Source organism: Leishmania martiniquensis, chromosome 4 (assembly GCF_017916325.1).
Source record: "Leishmania martiniquensis isolate LSCM1 chromosome 4, whole genome shotgun sequence".
Lineage (NCBI taxonomy): Eukaryota > Euglenozoa > Kinetoplastea > Trypanosomatida > Trypanosomatidae > Leishmania > Leishmania martiniquensis.
In genome coordinates this window covers 141309-164157 of record NC_090139.1, presented here as the reverse complement: position 1 = coordinate 164157, position 22849 = coordinate 141309, and the positions used below count along the sequence as shown (strand labels likewise).

The following is a 22849-nucleotide window of genomic DNA, read 5'->3' as shown; positions in this document are numbered from 1 at the left end:
CCACCATGGAGAAGGTGAAGGACCTCCGCAGGGCACACTTGTCGCTGACATCGAAGTCGATCGGGAAGGGGGGCGAAATGTTGACCTCAAACGTGACAGATCTGAGCTTCACCCACCTCCCCACATACACACACACAGCAAAAAAAGGCAGAGACACTGAGGTCAGGAAGACAACCAGGAACAGCGACGATGGTGAGGGAAGCCTCCGCCCTCGTACCCCTCTCAGCAAAAAGAGGGAGAGACCCCTGCAGACGCTTTTTTTATCGGTGAGGACAGGGATAGTGTGCACGGTGAGGCGGTACGGCGTGGTGAAGGCGCTGAAGACGAGGTGAAATAGCAAGTGTGAGGGAAGGGAGCGGGAGGGGGGAGGAGGGTGTGTTGCTTCTGCGACCCCTCCTTCCTCACAGGCCCGCTGCCGTGTGTGCGTCGCCAAGACCTCGGCTCCTCCCACCCACCCCCTGCACACACCGTACGGATCGCTGTTGTCGCGCAGACCGTGGGGTGTTTTCTCCTTCCGCTCCCTCTCCACGAAGCCGCAAACGATCGCGCAGCAGCCCGCGCTGCTACCCCTCTTCTGCCGTCGATGACCCCCTCCCCCTCCCTCTCCCCGTCACCATCTGTCTCTCTGGAGCACGCGCTTCTTCCTAGATGCCTCTTGCGCCTCTCTGATGGTGGTGGGTGGGGGGGTGCAGAAGACATTCCTCGCGGCGCGTGTCGTATCTCAGGAGGGGAGGGGGAGAAGGGCCTGCGCTCAGGTGGCTGAGAGTCGGCGCACGGCTGTCGCTTGCGTATCCACCACCACCACCACAGAGAGAGCGAGGCAAGAAGGCATGCGCATAAAGGGCCGCCTTTTAACGTGATGGTTATTCGCTGCAGGAGCGGAGAGAGGACCCGAATTGAGCCGGCGTATCGGCTGCGTACGGATAGTTCGAGGGACGCCCATTGCTTTCCGCCCTTCGTCAGCTCAACTTCGCCCCCTCCTCTCCTCCCCTCCCCTTTTCATCTCCCCTTCCCCTCACCCACACGCGCACGCTCGCCTGCCGTCTTGCGTTGCGAAGTGCGCGCATATCGCCACTATCACCATCGCCTCCGCCTCTCTCCCTCCGCCCCCTTTTCATCTCGTGTTCCCCTCCTGCATCGCCTAGTGCACCTGGCAATGTATGTGTCGGCGGCAGCTGTGTCGACCACGGCCCACAGTGCCCCTGCGGAGATCATGCAAGACGATCCCCTCTACGCGCTCTCGCCGCTCGATGGCCGCTACAAGCGCTATACCGCGCCGCTGCGCGCGTACTTCTCCGAGTACGCGTTGTTCAAGTATCGCATGCAGGTGGAGGTGCTCTACTTCCAAGCACTGTGCAAGGAGGTGCCGTCGATCACACAGCTGCGGAGCGTCACGGACGCGCAGCTGGCCAAGCTGCGGGCAAGCACCTTTGAAAACTTCACAGTCGACGACGCCAAGGCGATCAAGCAGATCGAGGCGGTCACGAACCACGACATTAAGGCCGTGGAATACTATCTGAAGGACAAAATGTGCGCCTGCGGCCTCGAGCATGAGAAGGAGTTCATCCACTTTGGGCTGACGTCGCAGGACATCAACAACACGTCCATTCCGATGCTCCTGCGTGACGCGCTGCACCACCAATACATTCCAGAGCTCGATCAGCTGATTGCAGTGCTGAAAAGCCGGCTGCCGGAGTGGGATGTCCCCATGCTGGCCCGCACACACGGCCAACCAGCAAGCCCCACAAGCCTAGCGAAGGAGTGCATGGTATGGATCGAGCGGCTGGAGGAACAGCGGGCGATGCTGCTGCGCATCCCAAACACGGGAAAATTCGGCGGCGCGACCGGTAATTTCAACGCGCACCTTTGCGCGTACCCGGACGTGGATTGGCGGTCCTTTGGGGATAATTTCCTGAGCAGGTACCTCGGCCTGCGCCGTCAACGCTACACGACACAGATCGAGCACTATGACCACCTCGCCGCTATCTGCGATGCGTGCGCGCGGCTGCAGACGATCTTGATGGACCTGGCCAAGGACATGTGGCAGTACATCTCCCTCGGCTACTTCAATCAGAAGGTCAAGGCGGACGAGGTCGGCAGCAGCGCGATGCCACACAAGGTGAACCCGATCGACTTCGAGAATGCCGAGGGAAACCTCGGGATGAGCAACGCTGTCCTCGGCTTCCTTTCAGCGAAGCTGCCCATCTCTCGCCTGCAGCGCGATCTCACAGACAGCACGGTGCTGCGCAACCTCGGCGTCCCGCTCAGCCACGCCCTCATCGCCTTCGCGTCCCTGCGTCGCGGCGTCGACAAGCTCCTTGTCAACAAGGCCGTCATCGCCGCGGACCTGGAGAGCAACTGGGCTGTTGTGGCGGAGGGCATCCAGACCGTCCTGCGCCGCGAGGGCTACCCCAGGCCATACGAGGCGCTCAAAGACTTGACACGCGGTAACGCGCAAGTTACCGAGGCAACAGTGCGCGCCTTCATCCAGCAGCTCGAGGGTATCACGGAGGAGGTGCGGCAAGAGCTGCTCGCCATCACCCCTTTCACGTACGTGGGATACACGGCATCTGTGTGAGAGTACGTGAAGCGGATGCTCGGCGGCGCTAAGGTCTAAGGGAGGACCCATATAGCGGTGCGTGCGCTTGTGTGTATGCGTGTGGGGGGCGGAGTCGTCGCTGAGGTGAGGTGAAGAGCCGCCGGTGGCATTTACCTCAGCAGCAGCAGCAGCAGCAGCGGCTGCCGTCATGTTATCGGAGTGATGTAAATACGCCTGCAGGCGCGTATTGGCTCCTCCACCCGCGCCGCTCACCACCACCTCTTGCATCCGTGGAGTGCGGCACCTGCATAGCCGTCACTGCCGTGGCCCTCTGGCCGCAGAGGCTCTGAATAAGAGGCCTGCAGGTCTCCCTAAGTCCCCGTCTCGCGCGCGTGCTGTGTGAGCGCTGACTTGGAACTTTTTGGTTCGCGCACGTCCCCCTTTCCTAACGCTTCGCTTGCTTTGGAGCGGAAGTGAGGTCACGCGCGCTGCGCAAGTGCAATGCCTGCTTACCTAAGAGAGGTAGAGGGGTGGGGACGTACAGAGGAGAGGTGCTCGACGCTGCGTGCTAGGCGAAGGTCCTATCGTGTGCATGCGTGTGTGTGTGTGTGCATGCGCACACACGATGGCAGAAACGAAGCCCCCCCTCAACACACACACACACATCTCCATCCTACACACCTTACTTGGGTCTGCATTCACTCTTCGCGCCGATGTTAGCGCGCGCTCGGGAAAGGATAGGCGAAAGAGGGATACGACACAAACGAAGTGGGGGGAGGAGGGAGGGAGTGCGCGCTCACACCGGCATGCTCCTCCTCTCCGTGTTCGCCCTCTTGTTTGTTTGTTTTGGGGTGGAGGCGAGAGGGAGGGCTGGTAAGCTCTCGTGCGTAGTCGATATCACGCGCAGACCTGTTCCATGATCCCATGCCACGGGCCACCCACATGTACTCGACCTCAGCCTCTCCCACCTTCTCTCGTCTCGTGCGCCATCGCATTACGACGGCTTCCTTCGCAGTTGCATCAACGCATCCATCGCCGCCTCACCTCATTTTCTCAGCCCGCCCATCCTCTGCTCTCAGACGCCGCCCACTGTGTACATGGGTGTGCAGAGACACGTTGGTCCGCACACGAAATAGACACACACAGCAAGCGAAGAAAGAGGGAGGGGACACGACAGCGAGCGAGCCAGCAGTTGAACGCCAGAGCCCACCACCGCCCCCACCCCGCCTTTCACATCTCAGCACATCAGCCATGTCGTACCCACCGACGGAAGCGGACGTGATCAGCAACGACAGCCTCTTCTCCGACTCGGCAGAGTTCGACGCAGCGGAGAAGCCGTTCGCCGCGGAAGATAGTCAAGGCATTGTTGACGCGTGCGACGAGCCGCTTTCCCAGAATGATCGCGGTGTATCCACGAATGATGACATGGTGCAGGCCGGTTCGCGGTACCCTAAAGAGGAGCCGGCGGCGCCACCACCACCGCCGCCTGTGACAAATGCCTTCATGAAGCCACGCAAGACAGCAACACAACCGCCACAGAAGTGGATCCCAGTGGACCTGCAGGTGCCCGAAGATGACGCAGCAGACGAGTTCGACATCGGCACCGCGCGCACGCCCGTGTACGAGAGCCCGGCCGACCCCTCGGCTACCGGCAGTGGTGTTCCGCCGAAGGTGCAGTTCGTGAACGGCGAGCCCGACTCAGCGGGCGAGGTGACGAACTGCTTCGAGGAGCCCGGGCTGCTCTACCGCATCGTTGACCGGCCGAACAAAACGTGGGCCTTCTACAACGACAGCCGCTCCTTCGAGGTCCACGTGGTGTGCACGTTCGGCAAGCACAGCAAAATAACGCCGCTCGAGAACGCCACAATGACGCGCGATGAGAGCACGGGCGAGCACGTGGTGGAGGTGACCGTCTACCCAGGCGAAACGGAGCCCTTCATCAAGGGCTTCGTGAACGGCTTTGCGAGCAAGCTGAGCGCGCTGCCGCTATCGCAGGAATACTTCACGAGTCGCAGCCGGGCGCAGAACGAGCAGATTGTGCAGGCGGAGATGGACGCCATTCGCGCCATCGCCGGTGACGAGACGGACGCGGAGCGCATCTTGCACATCTGCCTGGAGCACAACCTCCCCTTCGTCGATCTCTCCTTCCCTCCGTCGCAGTCATCGATTGAGGCCGGGGCGTCGAAGCCGTTCAAGCAGCTGCCGTGGGGTCGCCCCCGCATGTACGTGAAGCCGGAGATGCACGACCAGATCAGACTCTTCCGTCACGACATCTGCCCGGGCAAGGTTGAGCAGGGCGAGCTGGGCGACTGCTGGCTCATGTGCGCGCTAGCCACGCAGGCCGAGGACCCGAAGACGCTGATGCGAATGTTCCGGCACCCGAAAGGCGCTGGGGTGGCGCGGGTCGAGCGCGCTATTGGCGCGTACCGTGTCTCGTTCAACAAGAACGGCCTCTGGCGGAACATCCTCGTCGATGACTACCTCCCCGTTGTCGCCGGCGTCCCGACCTTCGCGCACAGCAGCGACCCGTGTGAGCTGTGGCCAGGAATTCTTGAGAAGGCCTTTGCCAAGATGCACGGCAGCTACGCCATGATCCAGTCGGGTGACCCAATGCACGCGCTAACAGACATGACAGGCTTCTCAACCATGCGCATTGACGAAATGTTTGCCAGCGCAACTCTGAACAGCGGCCGAGACCTGCTGCCGAAGATGATGCAGTGGCAGAAAAAGGGCTACCAGGCCGTCCTGACGACGGCTGGCAAGGCGCCGGCGATTACGACGGACGCGCAGGGCTCTCCCGACTTCTCCGACCAGCCCGAGATGGAGGAGGCGTTCTCTGGTACTGGTCTCCTCCCTGGCCACGCCTACACGATGCTGGATGTGAAAGAGTTCAACAAAGGTCAGATCCGCCTGATCTGTGTGCGCAACCCGTGGGTGTACGGCAGCGGCTGGACGCGGCCGTGGGGGTGGGGTGCCCCGGAGTGGCAGCAGCACCGCGATATTGCCGCCGCGTGCGGCTTCAGCAAGCACAGGAGTGACCGCAGCGTCGTCTGGATGGCCTTCGAAGACGCGCTCAAGTACTTCATAGGCGGTGGGGTGCTCTTCCGCGTGCCGGCCGTGCACGACGCGCGCGTCCCCATCACCTTCACCGACTGCCACCCCGGTGCTGTCTTCCAGATCTCGGTGAGGGCGCCAGTGGGCATGGTGTTCCTCTTGTCGAACATGGACCACCGCGGCATGCATGTGGACGAGGTCGGCGCGGCCGATTCCGACGCGAACAACATGGACTACCCGCCCGTGATGCTCTCGCTGGCCGCGCCGGTGCCCGGGGAGACGGACGTGTATCACGTCGTGCTGAACTCCTCGACCGACATGACACAGCCATCCGACAGTGCGTGGCTGTTCCTGCAGGCGCGTGAGATCGCCATGAGGTGCCATCTGGAGCCGAGCAGTTCGCCGTATCTGCTCATCCCGCGTCTCATGGAGGCGGATGAGACGACCGGCAACGGTGACGGGGAGGATATGCGCGACGTCGTGCACCCAATCCATTACTTCAATGACTACGACCACCTATTTCCAAACGCGGCTAGCGCCGGCGCGAAGGAAGTTGCCGTGACCGTCGGCTTCCAAACGGGCGAGGACAGCGCTGCAGACGTCACCGTGGCCATGCTCAAGATGAGTGGAGGCAACGCCGTCTTCGAGAACTTCCCAAAGTTCCCAACAGACGACGTGGAGCCGCATGCAGAAGCGCTGTACTTCCAGACGAAGGCGAGCAGCTGCGGCTATGCGCAGGAGAAGGCCGGCATCACCCTATACTGAGCACGCCGCATCGTCCGGCGCCCTTCTCCCTCACTCCTCCTCCCCTATTTGCCTGTGTGTGGGAGAGGGCGAAAAAAAATAGAAGAGCAAAGACGCCACTGCCGGCGTCCGTGAGTCGGTGATGGCGGGGGGGAGGGGGCCGAGGCGGTGCGGCAAACGATTCGGATGCGGTACTGGTGAGAGAAGACGGGCAACGGGGAGGAAAGAAGGATTTGGGGGGCGCAAGCGTTGTTTTATTTTATTTTTCTCTCCCTGGGAGCACATAACGGCTTCTGGTGCCGCTCGCCTCCACAGACGCCCACGCACACGCCATCATCATGTCCCCTTCCTCCCTCCACCTCATTCTGTCATTCTCCCCCCCGGCACGCGTTGCGTGACGGCAGCGGAGCTCACCCGAGCACGTCTACGCTTGCATAAATAAAAGTGTGTGTGTGTGTGTCCTCTCCTTTCTAGAGTTACCCCCTCGCATTCCAATACACGCATCGCAGCCTTCCCTGCAGTCCACTGTGGCAGGTGGAAGGAGGGGGTTGGGGGCGTTGCCCTCCCGCTCGGTTGCTTGATGGCGGCCGTGCCGGTCCTTCTCCCGCCGCACACGCACACGCACACTCCCCGCCCTCTCGCGTGGCCCCCGCCTTCACCGTCAGCGCCGTCTTTTCCTCCTCTCATATCCTCTCCTTTTGTGTGTATGTGCGTCGTCGCTGATGACGCATTTATTGCGCCCCCCGCCCGCCCGCCCTCTCTCTTCCCTCTCTCTCCATGTCGCTATATATATCCGTCTTCAGATGCGTGTGTGTGTCTCCCCTGTGGCGTACGCCCCCCTCCCGCTCATCCTTCTCCTCCTCGCCTCTGCCTGTGTAGAGCGGTACACTCGCCCGTATGTGTTCTGTAACGAGAACAAATACCAAGCGTCATCGCCGCTGACCCCTCCGTCCACACGCACGCGCACCCCCACCGCTTTCCCCCCTCTCCTTCTTTCTTTCTCTCTCTAATCAGCCTTCCACTGGTGTGAAAAAGAAGGGGGGTTGTCGCGTAGGGCACACGTCGGCGCTGATATTTGTTTCTTCGCTGTTACGCATCCTATCCTCGTTTTCTTCTTCTTTGACCGCTTTTGTGAATCGTTTTTTTTGTGTGCCTGCCTGCCTGCCTGTTTCTGTTTCTGTGTGTGTGTGTGAAGAGGGAGGGGGGGGCGAATGTCCGCTGACTCAGCAGATGCCGTCGCGTGCCCACGCCGGCGTGCGCCACACGTGCGCCCTTTTTTTTCGTTAAGGTTTGTCGTGCGCTCGCTTGACACCATCATGGAGAAGCCTCTTTCTCTCTCTCTTTCGTCCTCCCCCACCATAGCGCCGCTTTTGGCAGCTGTGTGACACAGCATCGATTCTTTGTCGTCGGTGTGTGCAGTGGGGAGGAAGGGGAAGGAGAGGGCCCTCTGTACAGTATCGCCAAGACCGCTAAGGACGTCAACGCTTGAGCTAGGCGGTGCGCAGATAGACGGGGCGACACGTCCGCCCTACACGCAGACAGTGGCACTCTCTCTCTCCACCACCACCCCTCTGCGATACTGTACGCGCGCCACCCTACCGGTCGTCCGAGGCTAAGAGAGGCTTCCACTGAGCAACTGCTCATGCGCGTGCGTGCGCGGATGAGCGTCTGTTGCTCCGTTGGCGTAGTCCCTCGCTTCTTCTCTCCCCCTCTCTCTGTGTGCCTCCCCCCTGGCCCACCCACCCAAAGCACAACACCATTCAATGCTTTCCGTGCTGCTGTGCCTCTTGGGGGAGGGGATGGAAGCTGTGTGTATATATTTATATGTGTGTGCCCGATGCGCGTCACTCACAAGCGTAAACACCTCCTGCATCCTGTCCCCCCCCCCGCATCCTCTCTCTCTCACACGTTTGATCTCACCCATCCACGCTCGCACACACCCTACGCACATCCGCAGACACAGCACCCGTCCTCCCTTGCTGCGCGCGTCTCTATCCGCGCGGCACTCATCTCGACGGCTGACACTCTGTGCGTTCGTGATGGTGTGGACAGCGCCGTTTTTGCGTATTCTCCGCGCACATTTTTCCCTTCTCGCTCTCACTCACTCTCTCTCTCCCTCCCCCTCCCTCCCCCATCTCATTGCTGTCGCTGCCGTTTTTTTAACGCTTCTTTTCATCGGCTGTCTTTGGCGTTGTGCTGTTGTTGCTTTGCGCGCAGGAAGCGAAGGCGTTGATTTGGACGCGGACCGGTCGCTGTCCTCCGCCCCCCTCCCCCCTCTCTCTCGACACCCGCTCTCATCGCTCCCGTTTACGCACACGCGCGCGCTCTTAACGGATCCCATGCACTATTACGGGTGTGGATAAGAGAGCGTATGTGAAGATTTCACGCGAGATAAAACCAAGGAACGCCTAGAAGAAGCAGCTGTTCAGCTCTGCTCACCAGATGGGGATCGTGCAGTCACCGACAACGGTGGGCAAGCGCCGAAGCGGAGGAACATGGAGCTGGTGCATGTCTTCCTCCCCCTCCTCCACCCACCGCCGCCCGTCGCACCTCCTATTCTCGCCTGTGACCTTATGCGCACGCACGCGCCCCCCTCACGGTGCTCGGCGGTGCCCATTGGCAGCGAGCTGCGTGAATGCGTGCGGAGCTCACTTGTCTTGATGGAGCGGCATCAGAGAAGAGAAGAACCGTCGCGAGTACGCACGAGCTTGTTTTAGCCTCCCCTGCATCATTCGTCTTCACCACCATTCTTGCCCCCCCTCCCACTTCTCCTCGTCTCTAAGTGCAGCTGCTTGCTCAACACAACTGGTACGCCTATACCACTTCTACTCATTCTCTCTCTCTGTGGATACCCCGAACGTTGCGGCAGGTCACTCCCCGGCCCCTCTCACTGCCGCGCACCATCAACTCGTGCGCCGTGCTCTCTGTGTCTCTGTCAGTCTCCATCGTCCCCTGTTACTCCTGTCGTTGTGGCAGCTGTCTCCTCGCAGCTGCAGGCGCGCGGTGGTGGTGGGGATCGGTGATCAAAAAAAGGGGGCTCTCTTGAGAAGGTTGCTTTGGCTCTGTCCGCACGTGCGTTGCTTTGTGCTCGACTCTCATCGTCATTCTTTCTTTGTTTCCGGTACTCCGCCACTTTCCCTCTTCATACCGTTGCGAAGGCGGGCACTGCACTCTTGGCGTCGATAATATATTTCTGGGATGCGGACTTCGTCTGCTGCCCCCTCCCCCTACTCCCTCCCCTTTCCTCTCCCTTCCTCTGTTAGCCTAACTGCTTAGGTCTGCGTGCGTGCGCGCCTTGTCATGAGGTGCTGACCATTTCGGCTCCGCTTTTTTTTTGTACGCCTCCGGCCTCTTTCGCTGTTGCCGCCCTGCATAGGGCGTTGCTGCTCGGCCCCGTTCTCGCGGGGAGAGCAAAGAGGGGGAAGTGTTGTATCCCTTCACCGCTCGCTCTTGTGTGTGTGTGTGTGGCCTATCGCACTCTCGGTGATATCGTAGCATCACCATCACCCGTCCTCTCTGTTAACACTGCAACTGCGCTCTATCCCCTCCCCTCCGCTTTCGGCGGACGCCGTCACAGGGGAGCGCCCAGAAGTGCAAACAATCTTTCTGCGGACGGTGCTCCTGTCCGCGGAGAGGGAAAGGGAGGGGAGGGGAGGGGGGTGGTGTGTGGCTTAAGTGGTGCAACACGTCATGACGGAGCACGCTGGTGTAGCAGCCATGCTTCCAAGAGCTAGAGGAGAGGAACTACATCCGCACGCTTCCCGTCCCCATCACTATCAGTCGCTGCAGCGGCAAAAGACGTCGTCGTGTGTGGCTGACTGTGAATCCGCACCCTCAGCAGCGGCACCGACGGCAGTTGGCGAAGATGGCCGAATCAGCTCCAGCGGTGCACGGCCGCGTCCACAAAATCGACGATCGCGCTCCATCCACATCACGCTTCGGAAGACGCGCTCCGGTAGCCGCCCTGTGAATGCGCAGCGCGACGGCTTGAGAAGCGTAAGCCGCGACTTCGGTGTCGCCATGGCCGCCACGGGCGACGCCAGAGGGCGGACCCCCAATGCGCATCAGTGCCATGGCAGCCTCGGAAGCGTCTGGGGTGTGTTTGGTGACACTGCATCGCCCACCCCCGCTTCGACAGCGGCTGGCACTCCACCAGGGGCAGCACAGCCAGCGCCCTTCACGTTTCCTACTAGTGGCGGGTGCGCCTCGCCTCAGCTCACCCCGCGTCATCATGGTGCAGTGTCCACGTCCCCCAAAGTCACGGTCAGCGGTGCACATCGAGCGCAGCTGCTGGACGACGTGGCCAACAGCAACAATAACCCACACAGCTGTGGCTCCTCCCGAATTGTGAACTCATCGAGCTACACCCCGTACATCCTACACACCCACGGACGCAGTGGGGACGGCACAGCACCGGACGGGGCAGCAGCCGCGGCAGTCCTGGTAGTGAGCACGCAGGCCGGGGCGGCGGCGGCTATGAATGTAGGGTCATCCTCGTCGTCTATGGTGGGCGGCACCGGCGGCAGCAGCAGCAGCATTGGCCCGTCTTCGGGCAGCTGTGTGCCGACAGTGCACGGAGTTGGCCACTTCAACACCTTTGTGAAGGCCAACCATCCGTCCTACATGAGGCAGGCGCTGCTGCCGCCCAACATGCGCGACCGCGCCGTGGGCCTCGATGCAGCACACAGCGACCCGACAGCAGCGATGATGGCGTCGCATCGCCGACCCTTCTCATTAGGTGCGAGGTCGCGGCGGACAAGCAGCGCCTCTAGCCATCAAGGGCGCGTTTACTACTGCCCCTCCGTGTCCAGCGTGCAGGCCGTCTCGCGGCCGAGTCGCGCTAGCGGCTACAGTGACGCCCTACGCAGCAACAGCATGAGCGGATGCCACGCTGCTGTTGGCATGGGCAGCGGAAACAGCGACAACCGCCGCGCAACGGCGACGCATAGTCTCAGCGACTTTGCCTTCTCCGATCCGCAGAGGGTCTCGGCGGCGCCGCATCCGCAACTGCACCGGCAGCACTTCTTTCAGCAGCAGCAGCTACAGCAGCCCCTGGGCCATCCGCCATCGCCCGCGTCGTGGGGTCACCTGTCCAACATGCCGACTGTGAGCCTCGAGGCCTCGCCTCACTCTTCGTCGCCTGGAGTGCACACCACCGTACCTGGCCAGGAGGACAACTCTCGCCGTCACTACCGCGCACGCAGCTACACAGTGGGCGGCCGGGTTCGCAGCAACGTCGATGCCGTGGTTGTTGCCCCCGCTGCGGAAGCCGCAACACGAAGTGCTAGCTTCAGTGTCGGCTACGTGGACAGCGCCGCCTCCCGCACCCCGGACCGCTCCGTCTCGCTCGCCTCCTCGACCCCCGTAGCGGCAGGGCCGGTGGTCAGTGCCGCGGCGGCGACGCCATCGGGGTTGTGCTCGCACAACTCGGCCATCATTCATTACACCAGCGCGAGCAGGGCGGCATCGTCGGTAGCGACAACGATGACGGCCATCACAGCGACCTTGCCGCCAGCTCCGTCCCTCCCGGCATACGCGGAGAGCAGGGCCTCCTCCACCGCCACAGGTACGGTGACGCCACGGACGCCGCGAGGTGTCGCTGCCGCAATCGGTGCCACTGCAGCGGGGGGCAGCAGTACGCGGAGAAACACGGGCCTCATCACGAACTCGTGTCACAGCGCCTTCTCCGGTCGCCAGCGCAGCGTGTCTTCGGACGTTGTGAACGGCCTCGACGACTCTGTCGATAGCGTGCGATGTGGCAGCTTGCCGAGTGCGTCAAACCTGTCGACAGCCAACGTAGCGGGCAGCGCGAGCGACACGCCGGACCGCTACAGCCACGGGACTGCGGCGGCGGCGGCTGGCCGCTTTGGTGGCAAGGCTTCCTCTATCTCGTCGCACCGGTACGCCAGAGACAGTGTGGCGAGCGAGGATAAGACGAACGACGAGGGCCGCCGCTATCGCTGTCCCCTCCGTCGCCATAGCACAGCACTGACGAACACAACGACGGAGGGCGATGATGAGCCCCAGCAGCCGGTCCCACAGTCGACCCTCGAGGTGCTTCGCGGCAACCACTTGCGAAGGGAGAGCAGTGCCGGCAGTGGCGGCGGTAACGTGGACGTCGCTGCGGTGCTGAATCGTGCGCGCGCCGCCCGCACGGGCGCGACGGCAGCGGCGATGGGCAGCGGCTGCGCGCCGACGACCGCTATTGAGCGCTGGCGTGCACAGGAGCAGCAACGGAAAAACGAGGAAGAGGAGCAACAGCAGCGCGCACGACAGCAGCGGCTAAGTGCGCGGCAGTGGTGCGATGCCTTTCGCAGGCTGCAAGAGAAGCGCGTGCGATGGCGCATGCGCGGCTACATTGGCCGCGGCACCTCTGGCGTGGTGTACGAAGGTGTGCTCGAAGACCCCGAGCGCACACCGGTGGCAGTGAAAGTTCTCGAGGTCGGCGTTCCCATGCCAATGGACCTCTGCGTCTCTGGCGATGACGGCGGCGGCGCGAGCAGCCGTCAGGCTGCCTACTCGGACAGCCGCGGCAGCCCCAAAAACACGAGGAGCGCCGCCGATGCCGCGTACATGTCGCCCTCTCAACAGGAGGCACTACTCGTGCTTCTGCGCGAGGTGGAGATGATGGAGAAGCTGCACCACGAGAACATTGTCACGTGTCTACGTTGCCAGGTCACGCCGCTGCAAGACCGCTTCTTGGAATTGCATCAGCAACACCAGCAGCAGCGCGACGGCCGCCGAGACGATGACATGGGGCTCGCCGGCGTGACGGCAGCAGAGAGCGGCGGAGAAAGGTTCGGAGAGCAGTGGCACGGTAGCGCTGGTAGTCGTCCTGACGACAACGGCAAGGACAGCGTCTGCGATGGTGCTTCCTTCACCGCACACCCGTCGCCGCAGCGCAACCCTGCCGCCCGCATTCCTGTTCAGGTAGAGATCGTGATGGAGCTGTGCAGCCGCGGGACTCTCTCTAGCGTGGTTCGCCGGTCACCCGGCGGTCAGCTGCCGGTGAAGATTGCGCGACGATACCTGCGCGATGTGCTCCAGGGTCTCGCCTATCTCCACCGCAACAACTTCATTCACCGGGACGTCAAGGGCGACAACGTGCTCATCAGTGCCGCTGACGTGGCGAAGCTGGCAGACTTTGGGTGCTCGCGGCGCATCATGCTGAGGAATAACGTCCACGGCACCGCCGACAGCGAGGGGGCCACGAGCAGCAGTATCGCCACCACGCGCACCGCCGCGACAGACTCGCGCTTCACGACAGTGGCAGAATATCAGTGGTTCGACACAGCCGGCGTTGCGCAGACGATGGTCGGCACACCCATGTTCATGGCGCCGGAGATCATACAGGCGTCGGGGTCGCCGTCCATTACGACCCCGACCGCGACCTCCCCAGGGTTCTCGACCGGTCAGGACAGCGATGCCGAGCACGCCGGGGGCGTCTACGGCAGGTCGCCCCCCGCACCAGTCGGCTACACCGCCTCCGCAGACATTTGGTCCTTTGGCTGCCTTATCCTCGAAGTCTTCGGTCGCACGCCGTGGCCGGCGTCGGGAAGCAACGCCTACCACCTCATGAAGCAGATCGAGCAGTCGGTTAGCGACCTCCCCCCTGGGGTACCGAACGACACACCAACGGAGCTGCTAAGTCTACTGCGCTGCTGCTTCCACCGCGACCCGCAGCGTCGCAGCACGGCCCGCGCCCTCTTGCGTGCGCCGTGGATGACATGCAAAAACGAAGAGCTGGAGGAGATGCCACCGCGCAAACGCCGCTAGAGGCGGCTTGCAGTCCCCCATACTGCATCCCAGCGGCACGCGCCAACGTGCACCGCACAGCTTACGCCTTGGTGCAGGCTGCACGTGTCTGCCGGAGGCTTGAGAAGACGGGACAGGAGGAAGACGAGACTGTTGCGACGTGTTGTATCTGTGGCCTCGATTGCTCACTGCACACGTCACACAGACGCACCTCTCATCTACAGGGATGCCTCCGCGTGTGCAGGAGAGGCGGGAGGTGGTCGAAGTCGCTCCCCCCCCACTCCTCTGTCCTCTCTTAAAGTCGTTTGCTCCTGGTACGATCTTCAAGCGACGTGCTCTCTCTCTTCATGCCGCTGCCGCCCACACACTCGCGGGGCGGAGGGGGGCGACCTTTTTGTGTTACGTCGTGACTATTCATTGCATATGTGTCGGCTGGTGCGTGCATCTCTCTCTCTGTGTCCGCACGGCGTCTCGGCATTTCTTTCGCTTTGTAAGCAGCTCACTGCGTCTGTGTGCTCAACCGCGCTGCTGAGCGCCATTTTTTTTTGGGCAGCCCCTTCCTCCGCCTCCTCCTCCCTTTCCCGTCTCATCTTATCAACCGACACACACACACACACAGAAATATATATATATATGTGTGCCCTCCCTACCTCACCCCCTCACTCGCACATGGGGAACCTCCTTTGGTGATTGCATCGTATCGAGTCGCGCTTGCTGCTGATGGCGGGTGTTCGCCCCGAAATACGCCCCCTCCCTCTGTATCTGTATCTGTGTGTGTGTGTGTGTCTGAGGGAAGGAGAGAGGAACTTTCGCGCCTGTTGTGCGGTTGGTAACGTACGGCTCCCTCATCCTGCGCGGTGTGCGTGTTTCGGTCTGGGAGAGGGACGGTGCGTGTGCGCGCTGCGTACGACTACACACACACATGCACCGCCCATATTTGCTGCTATCTGCACGTCTGCATATTTCTTTCCCCTTCGCCACCTTTGCTGCTGTCTGCGTATCCCCCTCCCCGCCGCTTCATTCTTGGCGCCCACGTGCCTGCGCGATCGAAAGTGGCAGGGGTGGCGCACTCCACACACCACAGATGCTCGCATCAGCACATGCCAAGGGGGGAAGTGTATGCAGGTGATGCGCAAGCGCGCACCCGAGCCGTTTCGCCTCAGACCTTTCCCCCCTCCCCCTCCCGTCTCTGTTTCATGGGGTTGGTCGACCCTCATTCGGTGAGCACATCTGCTCGTGTGCCGCATTGAGCTTTGGAGAGACGAGCACTCTCCATCTATTTAAAAAAAAAAGGTTGCAACGGCGCTTGTCGTCGGCGGTGCTGACTATAAGCCATCACCACAACAGCGACCACAGCAGCAACGGTGGCAGCAGCGGGACCACTGATGCTCCAAAGACGGGAGGCGCCGATGCGGATGACGGAGTGCGATACGTTTGCTGTTTTTCTTTTTTTGCTTTCTCCTTTTTTTTTCGGTGAATAAAAATCGAATGCGAACAGACAGGCGACGGCACAGCCGTTCGGGGAGGGGAGGAGGGGGGGTGCGGCCATGAGCATGACGCTTGCGTGCACATCCTCGTACGCATTTCCGCGTCTCTTTGCTAAATGTTTTTTTAAGGGGAAGATAAGGTGTGTCCTCACCCCTCCTCCTCCTCCTCTCTCTCTCCCTACCCTTCATTGACGGAGACTCTCTGGCGCATTTTTTGTCAGTGAGCCTCGCGCGTTTGTCTCATTCGCAGGCGCGATCGAGACGAGCGGGAGACGGGGGAGGAGAGACACGGCGGCTCGTGATTGCATCAAAGGCATTTTGTGTGTGCGATGACGATCTCGTTTGTCACCGCAGGTGCATCGAGTGAGCAGCCCTCCCCCCCTGCCCATGCCGAACTCCTCCTGCTCGGGAAAGCATCCAGCACCCACGACATGGCGAGGCCAGGACGACGCATCGCTGCGAATGGCGGCGCTGCGTCGGAAGAGTCGTGTGGCAGTGCGCGCTCTGGCGCCCCATCCGGCTGCCGGCCAACGCGTCGGCGTGAGTCGGGCGCGTCCCGCCTGGCCACTGCACCACGCGAGGGCAGTGTGGCAGATGGGCGTGCGAGAAGCCGTGCATGAAGAAGGTAGGTGGTTGGGCAAGTGAAGTCGGTGTGGCGCTGTGCATTCCGCCACGCGTAATCGCGGTCACGACTCTCGCGCGGCTGCCCTCTCCCTTCATGCATGCGTCGGTGTGCATCGCTGTGATGCTGATGAGAATGGGCAGCTCGTGCGCACGTAGCCTCTCACAAACCTCCACGAAAGGGAGGAGGAAAGACGGCGATAGGAGGGAGGAGACGGGCCGGCAGCTGCTGGCCCCCGTCCTCGGTGCTGTCTTCCCACACGGCACACGCTCGCATCGCTCGCGAGCGTTCGCGATACCATCTCGGTCAGTCTCCACGTACACTCACGTACTCTCACTTTCACTGCTCAAGTGTTTCCGCCCTCTCTTAAAGGGGGGAGGAAGGGCCATCTCTGCAGGTTCTCCCGGCCGCAGCGTGCAGGCCTATCCATACATATATATATATGTGTGTGTGTCTGTGTCTTTCCTCGAGTGTGTGTACGGATACGGGGTGGAGGGGTGTCGCCGCTCTCTCTCTCCGCCTCCCCTGTCGTACGTTGTGGGGGTGGGGGAGGCGAATGTGAAGCAGCCCCACTGCCCGCCCGTCGCGCTCAAGTCCGCCCCCACCACGCCCCCCCCTCTTCACCTGCCAGGCGACGCCCAGCGCGTCCGCGGCATGGCCCACGACGCGTCGCGAGCAAGAGGGCCAGAATGGCCCCATACACACACACACACCTCCAGCCCGCCATCGCCTCCTCCTCCTCTTCCCCATCTCCCTCTCCCTCTCTCTCTGAGGGCACACGAGCGCGGGCGAGGGAACAGCACGTACGCAACTATTCGGCCTCATATTCCTTCGCTTGGCATACCCAACCCAACGCAATAGCGGCGGCACTTCATACGGCACAGCGCCTCCCCTCCCCTTCTTCCTCGCTGGCATCCACTCTGCTCACCACTGCAACTCTACCAGTCGTCCCTCCCTCAGCTTCTCCTCCCTGGTCCTTCTCGAGCACCCCCTTCCACTCACGCACGCAACGGCAGCGTAAGGGCTCTTGCCCTCACCCCACCCCCCACGCCGTCCTCTCCAGTTGGCATCGGGGGACGGCCATCACCGTCTCTTCCGCCCCTCCCTCCTCCGAACGCGGGCCAGCGCCATGGCCGAACCGCAGAGCCGTAAGCGAACCGAGTCGCTGTCCAAAGTGTACTCCAAGAAGCCCATTAGCGAAGGCTACGCCCTGTGGGACCGCGAGTACCTTCTCGCCGCCATGCGCGTATTCACGTTCAAGGCCGAGGGAGCGCCGCCGTTTGTGCTGGCGCCCTATCTCGACTCCGTCGCTGAGATTACGCTGCAGATGCATGACTTCGAGGATGCTGCCGAGCAGTTCGCGATCGCTGCCGGTAAATATCAGCTGATCGACCAGAAAATACTCGCGGATCTCATGCGCTTTAAGGTGACGGAGGTGTCAAGCAGCGCCGAGATCGCGCTGGAGCAGGTGCAGGCGTACCTCGCGGCGCAGGACCCGCAGGGCAACGGCGGCGGCGAAGGTTCCACGGAGCAGACAAAGTCTGCCTTCGCGCGCGTGTACGCATACCTGGCAGACCTCCTGCTGGGGTCGCTGGATGAGGAGCAGGCGAACGAGTCGGTGCTGCAGCAGGCACGGGTGGCGGCGGAGCTCGCCGTGCAGCTTGGCTGGGACCGAGATCACTGTGGCTGGCTCATCGTCGGCGACGTGTACGCCGCCAGTGGCGATTACGTGAAGGCACAGGAGGCATACGGGAAGGCGCTGCAGAGGTGCCCGCACTACGCCAAGGCGTTGGAGCGCCAGATCGGTGTGTTGCAGCAGCTCGTCCGTGCTGCGGAGGAGGGCGCCGACGACGCCGGCAAAGCCGCTCTCCAAACGGAGCTCCTGTCGCTGTTGAACCGCAGCATTGATGTCCATCCGCTGGCGAACACGCTCCGTGAGAAAGCGTTCTTGCTGAGTGAGATGCACGGGGATGACGCCGCCCTGGCCTTCGTCGCCGAGACCCTCGAGCGCCCGCCGCCAGAGGAAATCGACGTCGTTGGCAGCTCGGCGAAGGAAACGATTTCGACGCTGCTCAAGGCAAAGGCGGCCATTCTAGCAGACGGCAACCAGCTGGAGGCGGCGCTCGAGGCGGCGACGAAGGCACTCGAGGTGGACCCGGGCGATGACGAAGCGAAGTCGATCATCCGAGACCTGCACGAGTCCATGGCGGCGTAGCGACGGTCTACCGCAGGCACGGAGCCAAGGAGAAGCGTAGCCGCTGCGGATCTCGCCGGTTGTCCCTCCACCCTGCCGCACCCTCCTCTATCTCGTGTAAAGAAGCTGCTCTCTTGGCCCCAAAAGCAGGCGCAATCTCATGGAAGGCTTGCACGGTTGGCCGCCTCCCACATGTGCTGAGAGACGCGCAGAGGCTCAGTGAGGCAGTGTTCGACCCCTCGCCTCTCATTCGTTCTTGACCTTTACCGAGTCCATGCGGACTCGTCTTCCGCTCTCTCTTTCTCTCTCTCGCTATGTTTATGTGGCTGCGTGTGTCTGTGTCTGTGTGTGTATCGCCTTAGCGTCATCCTGAGCCCCCCCACCCCCTCCCTGCAAGTGCTCACTGCGCGCGTGTACGTTGTGTTGGCTGTCTGTGGTGCACCTCTCCCTTTACACGTATATATATGTATATATGGGCAGATATCTGTAGAGGCTGCGCAAACGCGGTGATGCATGAAAGATCCCTCGCACCGCCACCGCCACCACCACCACCTCGGTACTTCCCCCCCCTCCCTCCCTTCTCTCCTCTCCGCGTTGTGGGCGCTGTGATGACGCTCCCCTTTCGCCCTCCCCCTTCCCCCCTCCCCCAACCCTATCGCCTTACGTACACGACGCGCATGCGCAGGTGCATCCACCAACCCCCTACACACGCCCGCGCGCGGTTCGACACCGTCACGCCTCTGCATTCAACCTTCCCCCCCCCTATCGCACCCACAAGAACACTCTTCTCTCCCACTCTATCTTTAACCAACGATTTCCTCTCTGGCAGTTATACACGAGCCCGGACAGAGTCAGTGCTCCTCGCGTGGTGGTCATAGCGTGAGAGAGAGAGGAAGCGGCGAGAAAAAAAGGACGCAACGTATGTGGCTGCCGCCCTATGCCACGGCTCTGTAACACGCGTGCTCTCTCTCTCTTTCTAAAGGTCACCACCACCGCCCTCCCCCGTGTTTTCCCCTCCCCCTCAACACCTCTCCGTCGCTTCTCGGTCGCTCGTCAGTCGCCCGTCCCCACTGTACCTGTGCGAGAGACGGTGCACACACGCACGCTTGCATCTTCTCGGGCCCTGCTGTTTTGAATTGGCGACCCCGCCTCTTCTCAGAGTGTGCCTGTCCTGTGTGTGTAAGTGTGTGTGTGTGTGTGTAAGTGGAGGAGGAAGAGGAGGAGGGAACAATGCGCAAGGGCTCACCCCACGCAGGCGCTGCCGCTGCCGTGTCACCGTGCTCGCACTCCTCCAGCAATACCATAGTCAGCTCACCTGCCCTGGCCACCGTGACGACCACCGGTGCCTTGCTTGGAGGCGACTCATCTGCGGCCGTCCCCTCGCCTGGATGCCGACAGCAGTGCTCGCGCGGGAGTCTGAGTAAGGCATGGGCCTCACCGCAGCAGAGACGAATGAAGAACGGCCCTCGTCGTGGCGGCAGCGGCGGTCGAAAAAAAGGTGAAGTGAAACGGCTGCCCGACGCAAGTGCGTCCGACGCATCCATGCCTACCCTAAAGGCGCCACCTCAGTGTTCGCTCCGTGGGCGATGCTGCAGCAGCGGCGGCGTCATCGCAGCCGCTGGAGCGCGTTCCGTCGAGGGCGTCGCTCAGACCGCAGCTTCCCCGCAGTCGCACGTTTCCATGTCGTCAAGCGTTGGTCGCACCACCCGCAGCCACAACAGCAATGAAACGGCCTCTTCCTCCTCAACCCTACCGCGCCAGCAGCAGCAGCAGCGACAAAAACAGAAGCAGCCGGCTCCGCGTACCCGCGCGAGGGGCAAGTGCAACGCCAAGCCGCGTGGCACACCAGAATGGGTGAACACGCACCTACTGGAGGGAGTACAGCAAAATCAGCAGCTGCACGCGCGGCAAGGTCGTCGTCGTTGTCGCCTAGCTGAAAGACGAGGCGAGGGCTCTGTGGAAGATGGCACTAGCGAGCCCGACGAAGCCAACGAAGCGGGTGCACGAGCGGGCAATTCGCCGGCTGCATGTGCGGCAGGCGAGGAGCTGGTGATGACCTCGCGCAGACCTCGAAACGGCAGCTACTCTTCGGCGCCACCAGCAGCAGCGGCTGAAGCGGCAGTGGAAAACGAAACGCCGCCCTTCGATGGTCGCATGCGAGAAGAAGTGAGCCGATCCGCAAAGAAAGCGATGGCGGAGCCGTCACGGCGACCGGAGGCCACGGAGGGCGGCCGCCGCTCTCGACACCGTCGCCGCCTCAGCCCAGCGCACCCTGTGCCGTCGTCGCCGGCGGCGTCGCCAGAGAGCTCCATCAACGATGCGACCGCTTCAGCAGGCAGGACACGTCTGTCGCTCCGTGCAGGTAGCAAGCAGTCCCGGAAGCAAAGGCGTGCGCTAAGCACTCTGCCACCGCGGCAGTCATCAGAATTCGGTGTCGCGACCGCGATGACCCCAGTGACTGCCATCGCCGCCTTTAGCCAACACCCACACCCGCCACTTCTCGTGCCTCGGGACCCCATTATCGTTGCTCAGCAGGTGAGTCGTGCCGCCCGCGCGGTCGTTGCCGACTCCGCACTTGCCGCTCCAGTATCGACGGCGATACGGCTTGCTGAGTTTTCCTCGGCCAACGGCTCAGTCGGGGATCCGTGTGTGGTGGCAGCAGTCCTTTCCGCGTCGGCAGGCGGTGGTCCCCATGCTGTCTATTCTGCGGTGGGGCACGGCGCCCAGGCGAAGGGCATGGAGACCGCATTCAGGCTCGGTCCTCCAACAGTGGAGCCGTCGCATCTGCTGCCACCGCAGCAGGAGTCCGAGGAAGATAAGCAGCTCAGTCGTCGCGGCTTGCGCCTTGGCGCTGTCCCTTTCTACCCTGCGGCCACCGCAAGTCTCGGCCTCGCGATGGCCGCCGCAGGGGGCATCAGCGGCGGTGACGCGTTACGAGCATCACTCGCAGTTGCCATACCCAGCCCGCAGTCTTTCTTGGGGAGCTACAGCATGTCACCGACGCGGTCGCCGCCCCAAATGCAGCCGAATTCCTCGCCGCTTGGAGAAAGCATCAACGACAGTCGAAGCAGCACCGGCGGTCTCATGAGCGGACAGAGCGCCTTCACGGCCGAGTCGGCAGCAGCAGCGGGTACGCCGTGGACGCTCACCGTCGACCCCCCGTCTCACTCGTCGCCGCCGTCATCAGTAGGGCGGGGCGAGACGGACGGCGACGGCGTCAGCAGCACCACACCCTCCGTGCCACCTAAATCGCTGGACCACAGAGTAGCCACCTCTGCCAGCAACGGCAGCAGCGCAGAGGTGCACAACGTCATGGTGGATCGGCCTGCCACGTGGCGCAGTGCACTGATGGTGACAAACACAGCAACAGGTGCGCTTCTCTCGCCGGTAACGGTGCCCACGCCGTCCAGCTCGCCGACCTTACTGTGGAGCGGCAGTAGCGGTAACGGGGCGCAGACACGAGCGAGTAAGCACGGCAGTGGCATCCGCTCTCTCACCGCCGCCGCTTCCCTCGGTGGCACTGGCCATCATTCCGCGGTCCATTCAGCCAGCACACCCGACGGCGACGTTGTGCAGGAGTTCCCTCAGGCCCCTTACCCAGCCGTGAGCCGCACTACAGAGCCTCATCAGCCACAGCATCAGCACCCCATGTTCGGCTCGCGGGTGCTGAGTGAGAGCGACTTGGACCGCGTCCGGCACAATCGTGTGGCCGTGTCTGACGTGGTCGCCAAGGACGAAGGCACCCTCGTCGACACGCTCTTCGCCGACGTGAACATGATTGAAGACGATGAGAGTGAGGTGGACGGCGAAGACACGCTGAACAACCGTGGTGGTGGTGGTGGTGGTGAACGCTGGTCCATGCAGCTTGCGTCGTCGTCCGTAGCTTCGAGTAGCGGCTCGCCCTTAGCGGTCTCGTCTCCCGATGCCCGCACGCCGCACTCGATGAATCAGCAGCCTCAGCACCGCCCCGGGCCCGTCCCGGCGGGGGCACGGATGCTCGGCAAGGAGGCCGGTGGGCAAGTCTTTGGTGGTGGGTATTGGTATCCCTCGGGTCCGTGGAGCGGCACTGAGGGTCCTGGCCGAGGTAGCGGCGGTAGCGCTATCGGCGCAGGGTCGCACCGTGGCGGCGGCAGCGATGCCAGATTCAGCCTCTCTGCTGCTGCTACCGCAAACATCGGCAGCGCCAGCGTTGCAGCAGCGTGGCGGGGGCTGTCCACGCCACCGCAGAGGCATCGTGCCTTCTCTGCGAGCTGCGCCAGCGTGGCGTCCACAATGTCGCTCATCGACCCGAAGCAGCCGCAGGTGGACGGCGCTGGGTACGACATGATGGGCGAGGATGATGAATGGGAAATCAACAGCAGCGCTTATGCCGACAGCCTCGACGAGGCGCAGATTCAGTGGATAGAGGAGCAGCTCAGAGCGACCGAGAACCCGGCGGGGTACTTTTAGAAAAG

General features: G+C 62.3%; 5 protein-coding genes across 5 annotated transcripts; all 5 read left to right on the top strand.

The window, feature by feature from the left end:
- Window positions 1–1156: 1156 nt before the first annotated feature.
- On the top strand, window positions 1157–2578 carry LSCM1_07435 (uncharacterized protein; the record flags this gene model as incomplete). The annotated part of the gene is made up of 1 exon (XM_067324805.1): window positions 1157–2578. The coding sequence occupies one exon, from the start codon at window positions 1157–1159 to the stop codon at window positions 2576–2578; it is 1422 nt and encodes a 473-aa protein (XP_067181412.1).
- A 1212-nt stretch (window positions 2579–3790) lies between these two features.
- On the top strand, window positions 3791–6358 carry LSCM1_07434 (uncharacterized protein; the record flags this gene model as incomplete). Its single annotated transcript, XM_067324804.1, has 1 exon — window positions 3791–6358. The coding sequence occupies one exon, from the start codon at window positions 3791–3793 to the stop codon at window positions 6356–6358; it is 2568 nt and encodes an 855-aa protein (XP_067181411.1).
- Window positions 6359–10027: 3669 nt separating this feature from the next.
- LSCM1_07433 (uncharacterized protein) lies at window positions 10028–14113 on the top strand (the record flags this gene model as incomplete). The annotated part of the gene is made up of 1 exon (XM_067324803.1): window positions 10028–14113. The coding sequence occupies one exon, from the start codon at window positions 10028–10030 to the stop codon at window positions 14111–14113; it is 4086 nt and encodes a 1361-aa protein (XP_067181410.1).
- A 3217-nt stretch (window positions 14114–17330) lies between these two features.
- On the top strand, window positions 17331–18416 carry LSCM1_07432 (uncharacterized protein; the record flags this gene model as incomplete). The annotated part of the gene is made up of 1 exon (XM_067324802.1): window positions 17331–18416. The coding sequence occupies one exon, from the start codon at window positions 17331–17333 to the stop codon at window positions 18414–18416; it is 1086 nt and encodes a 361-aa protein (XP_067181409.1).
- Window positions 18417–20585: 2169 nt separating this feature from the next.
- LSCM1_07431 (uncharacterized protein) lies at window positions 20586–22844 on the top strand (the record flags this gene model as incomplete). Its single annotated transcript, XM_067324801.1, has 1 exon — window positions 20586–22844. The coding sequence occupies one exon, from the start codon at window positions 20586–20588 to the stop codon at window positions 22842–22844; it is 2259 nt and encodes a 752-aa protein (XP_067181408.1).
- Between the last annotated feature and the right edge of the window lie 5 nt (window positions 22845–22849).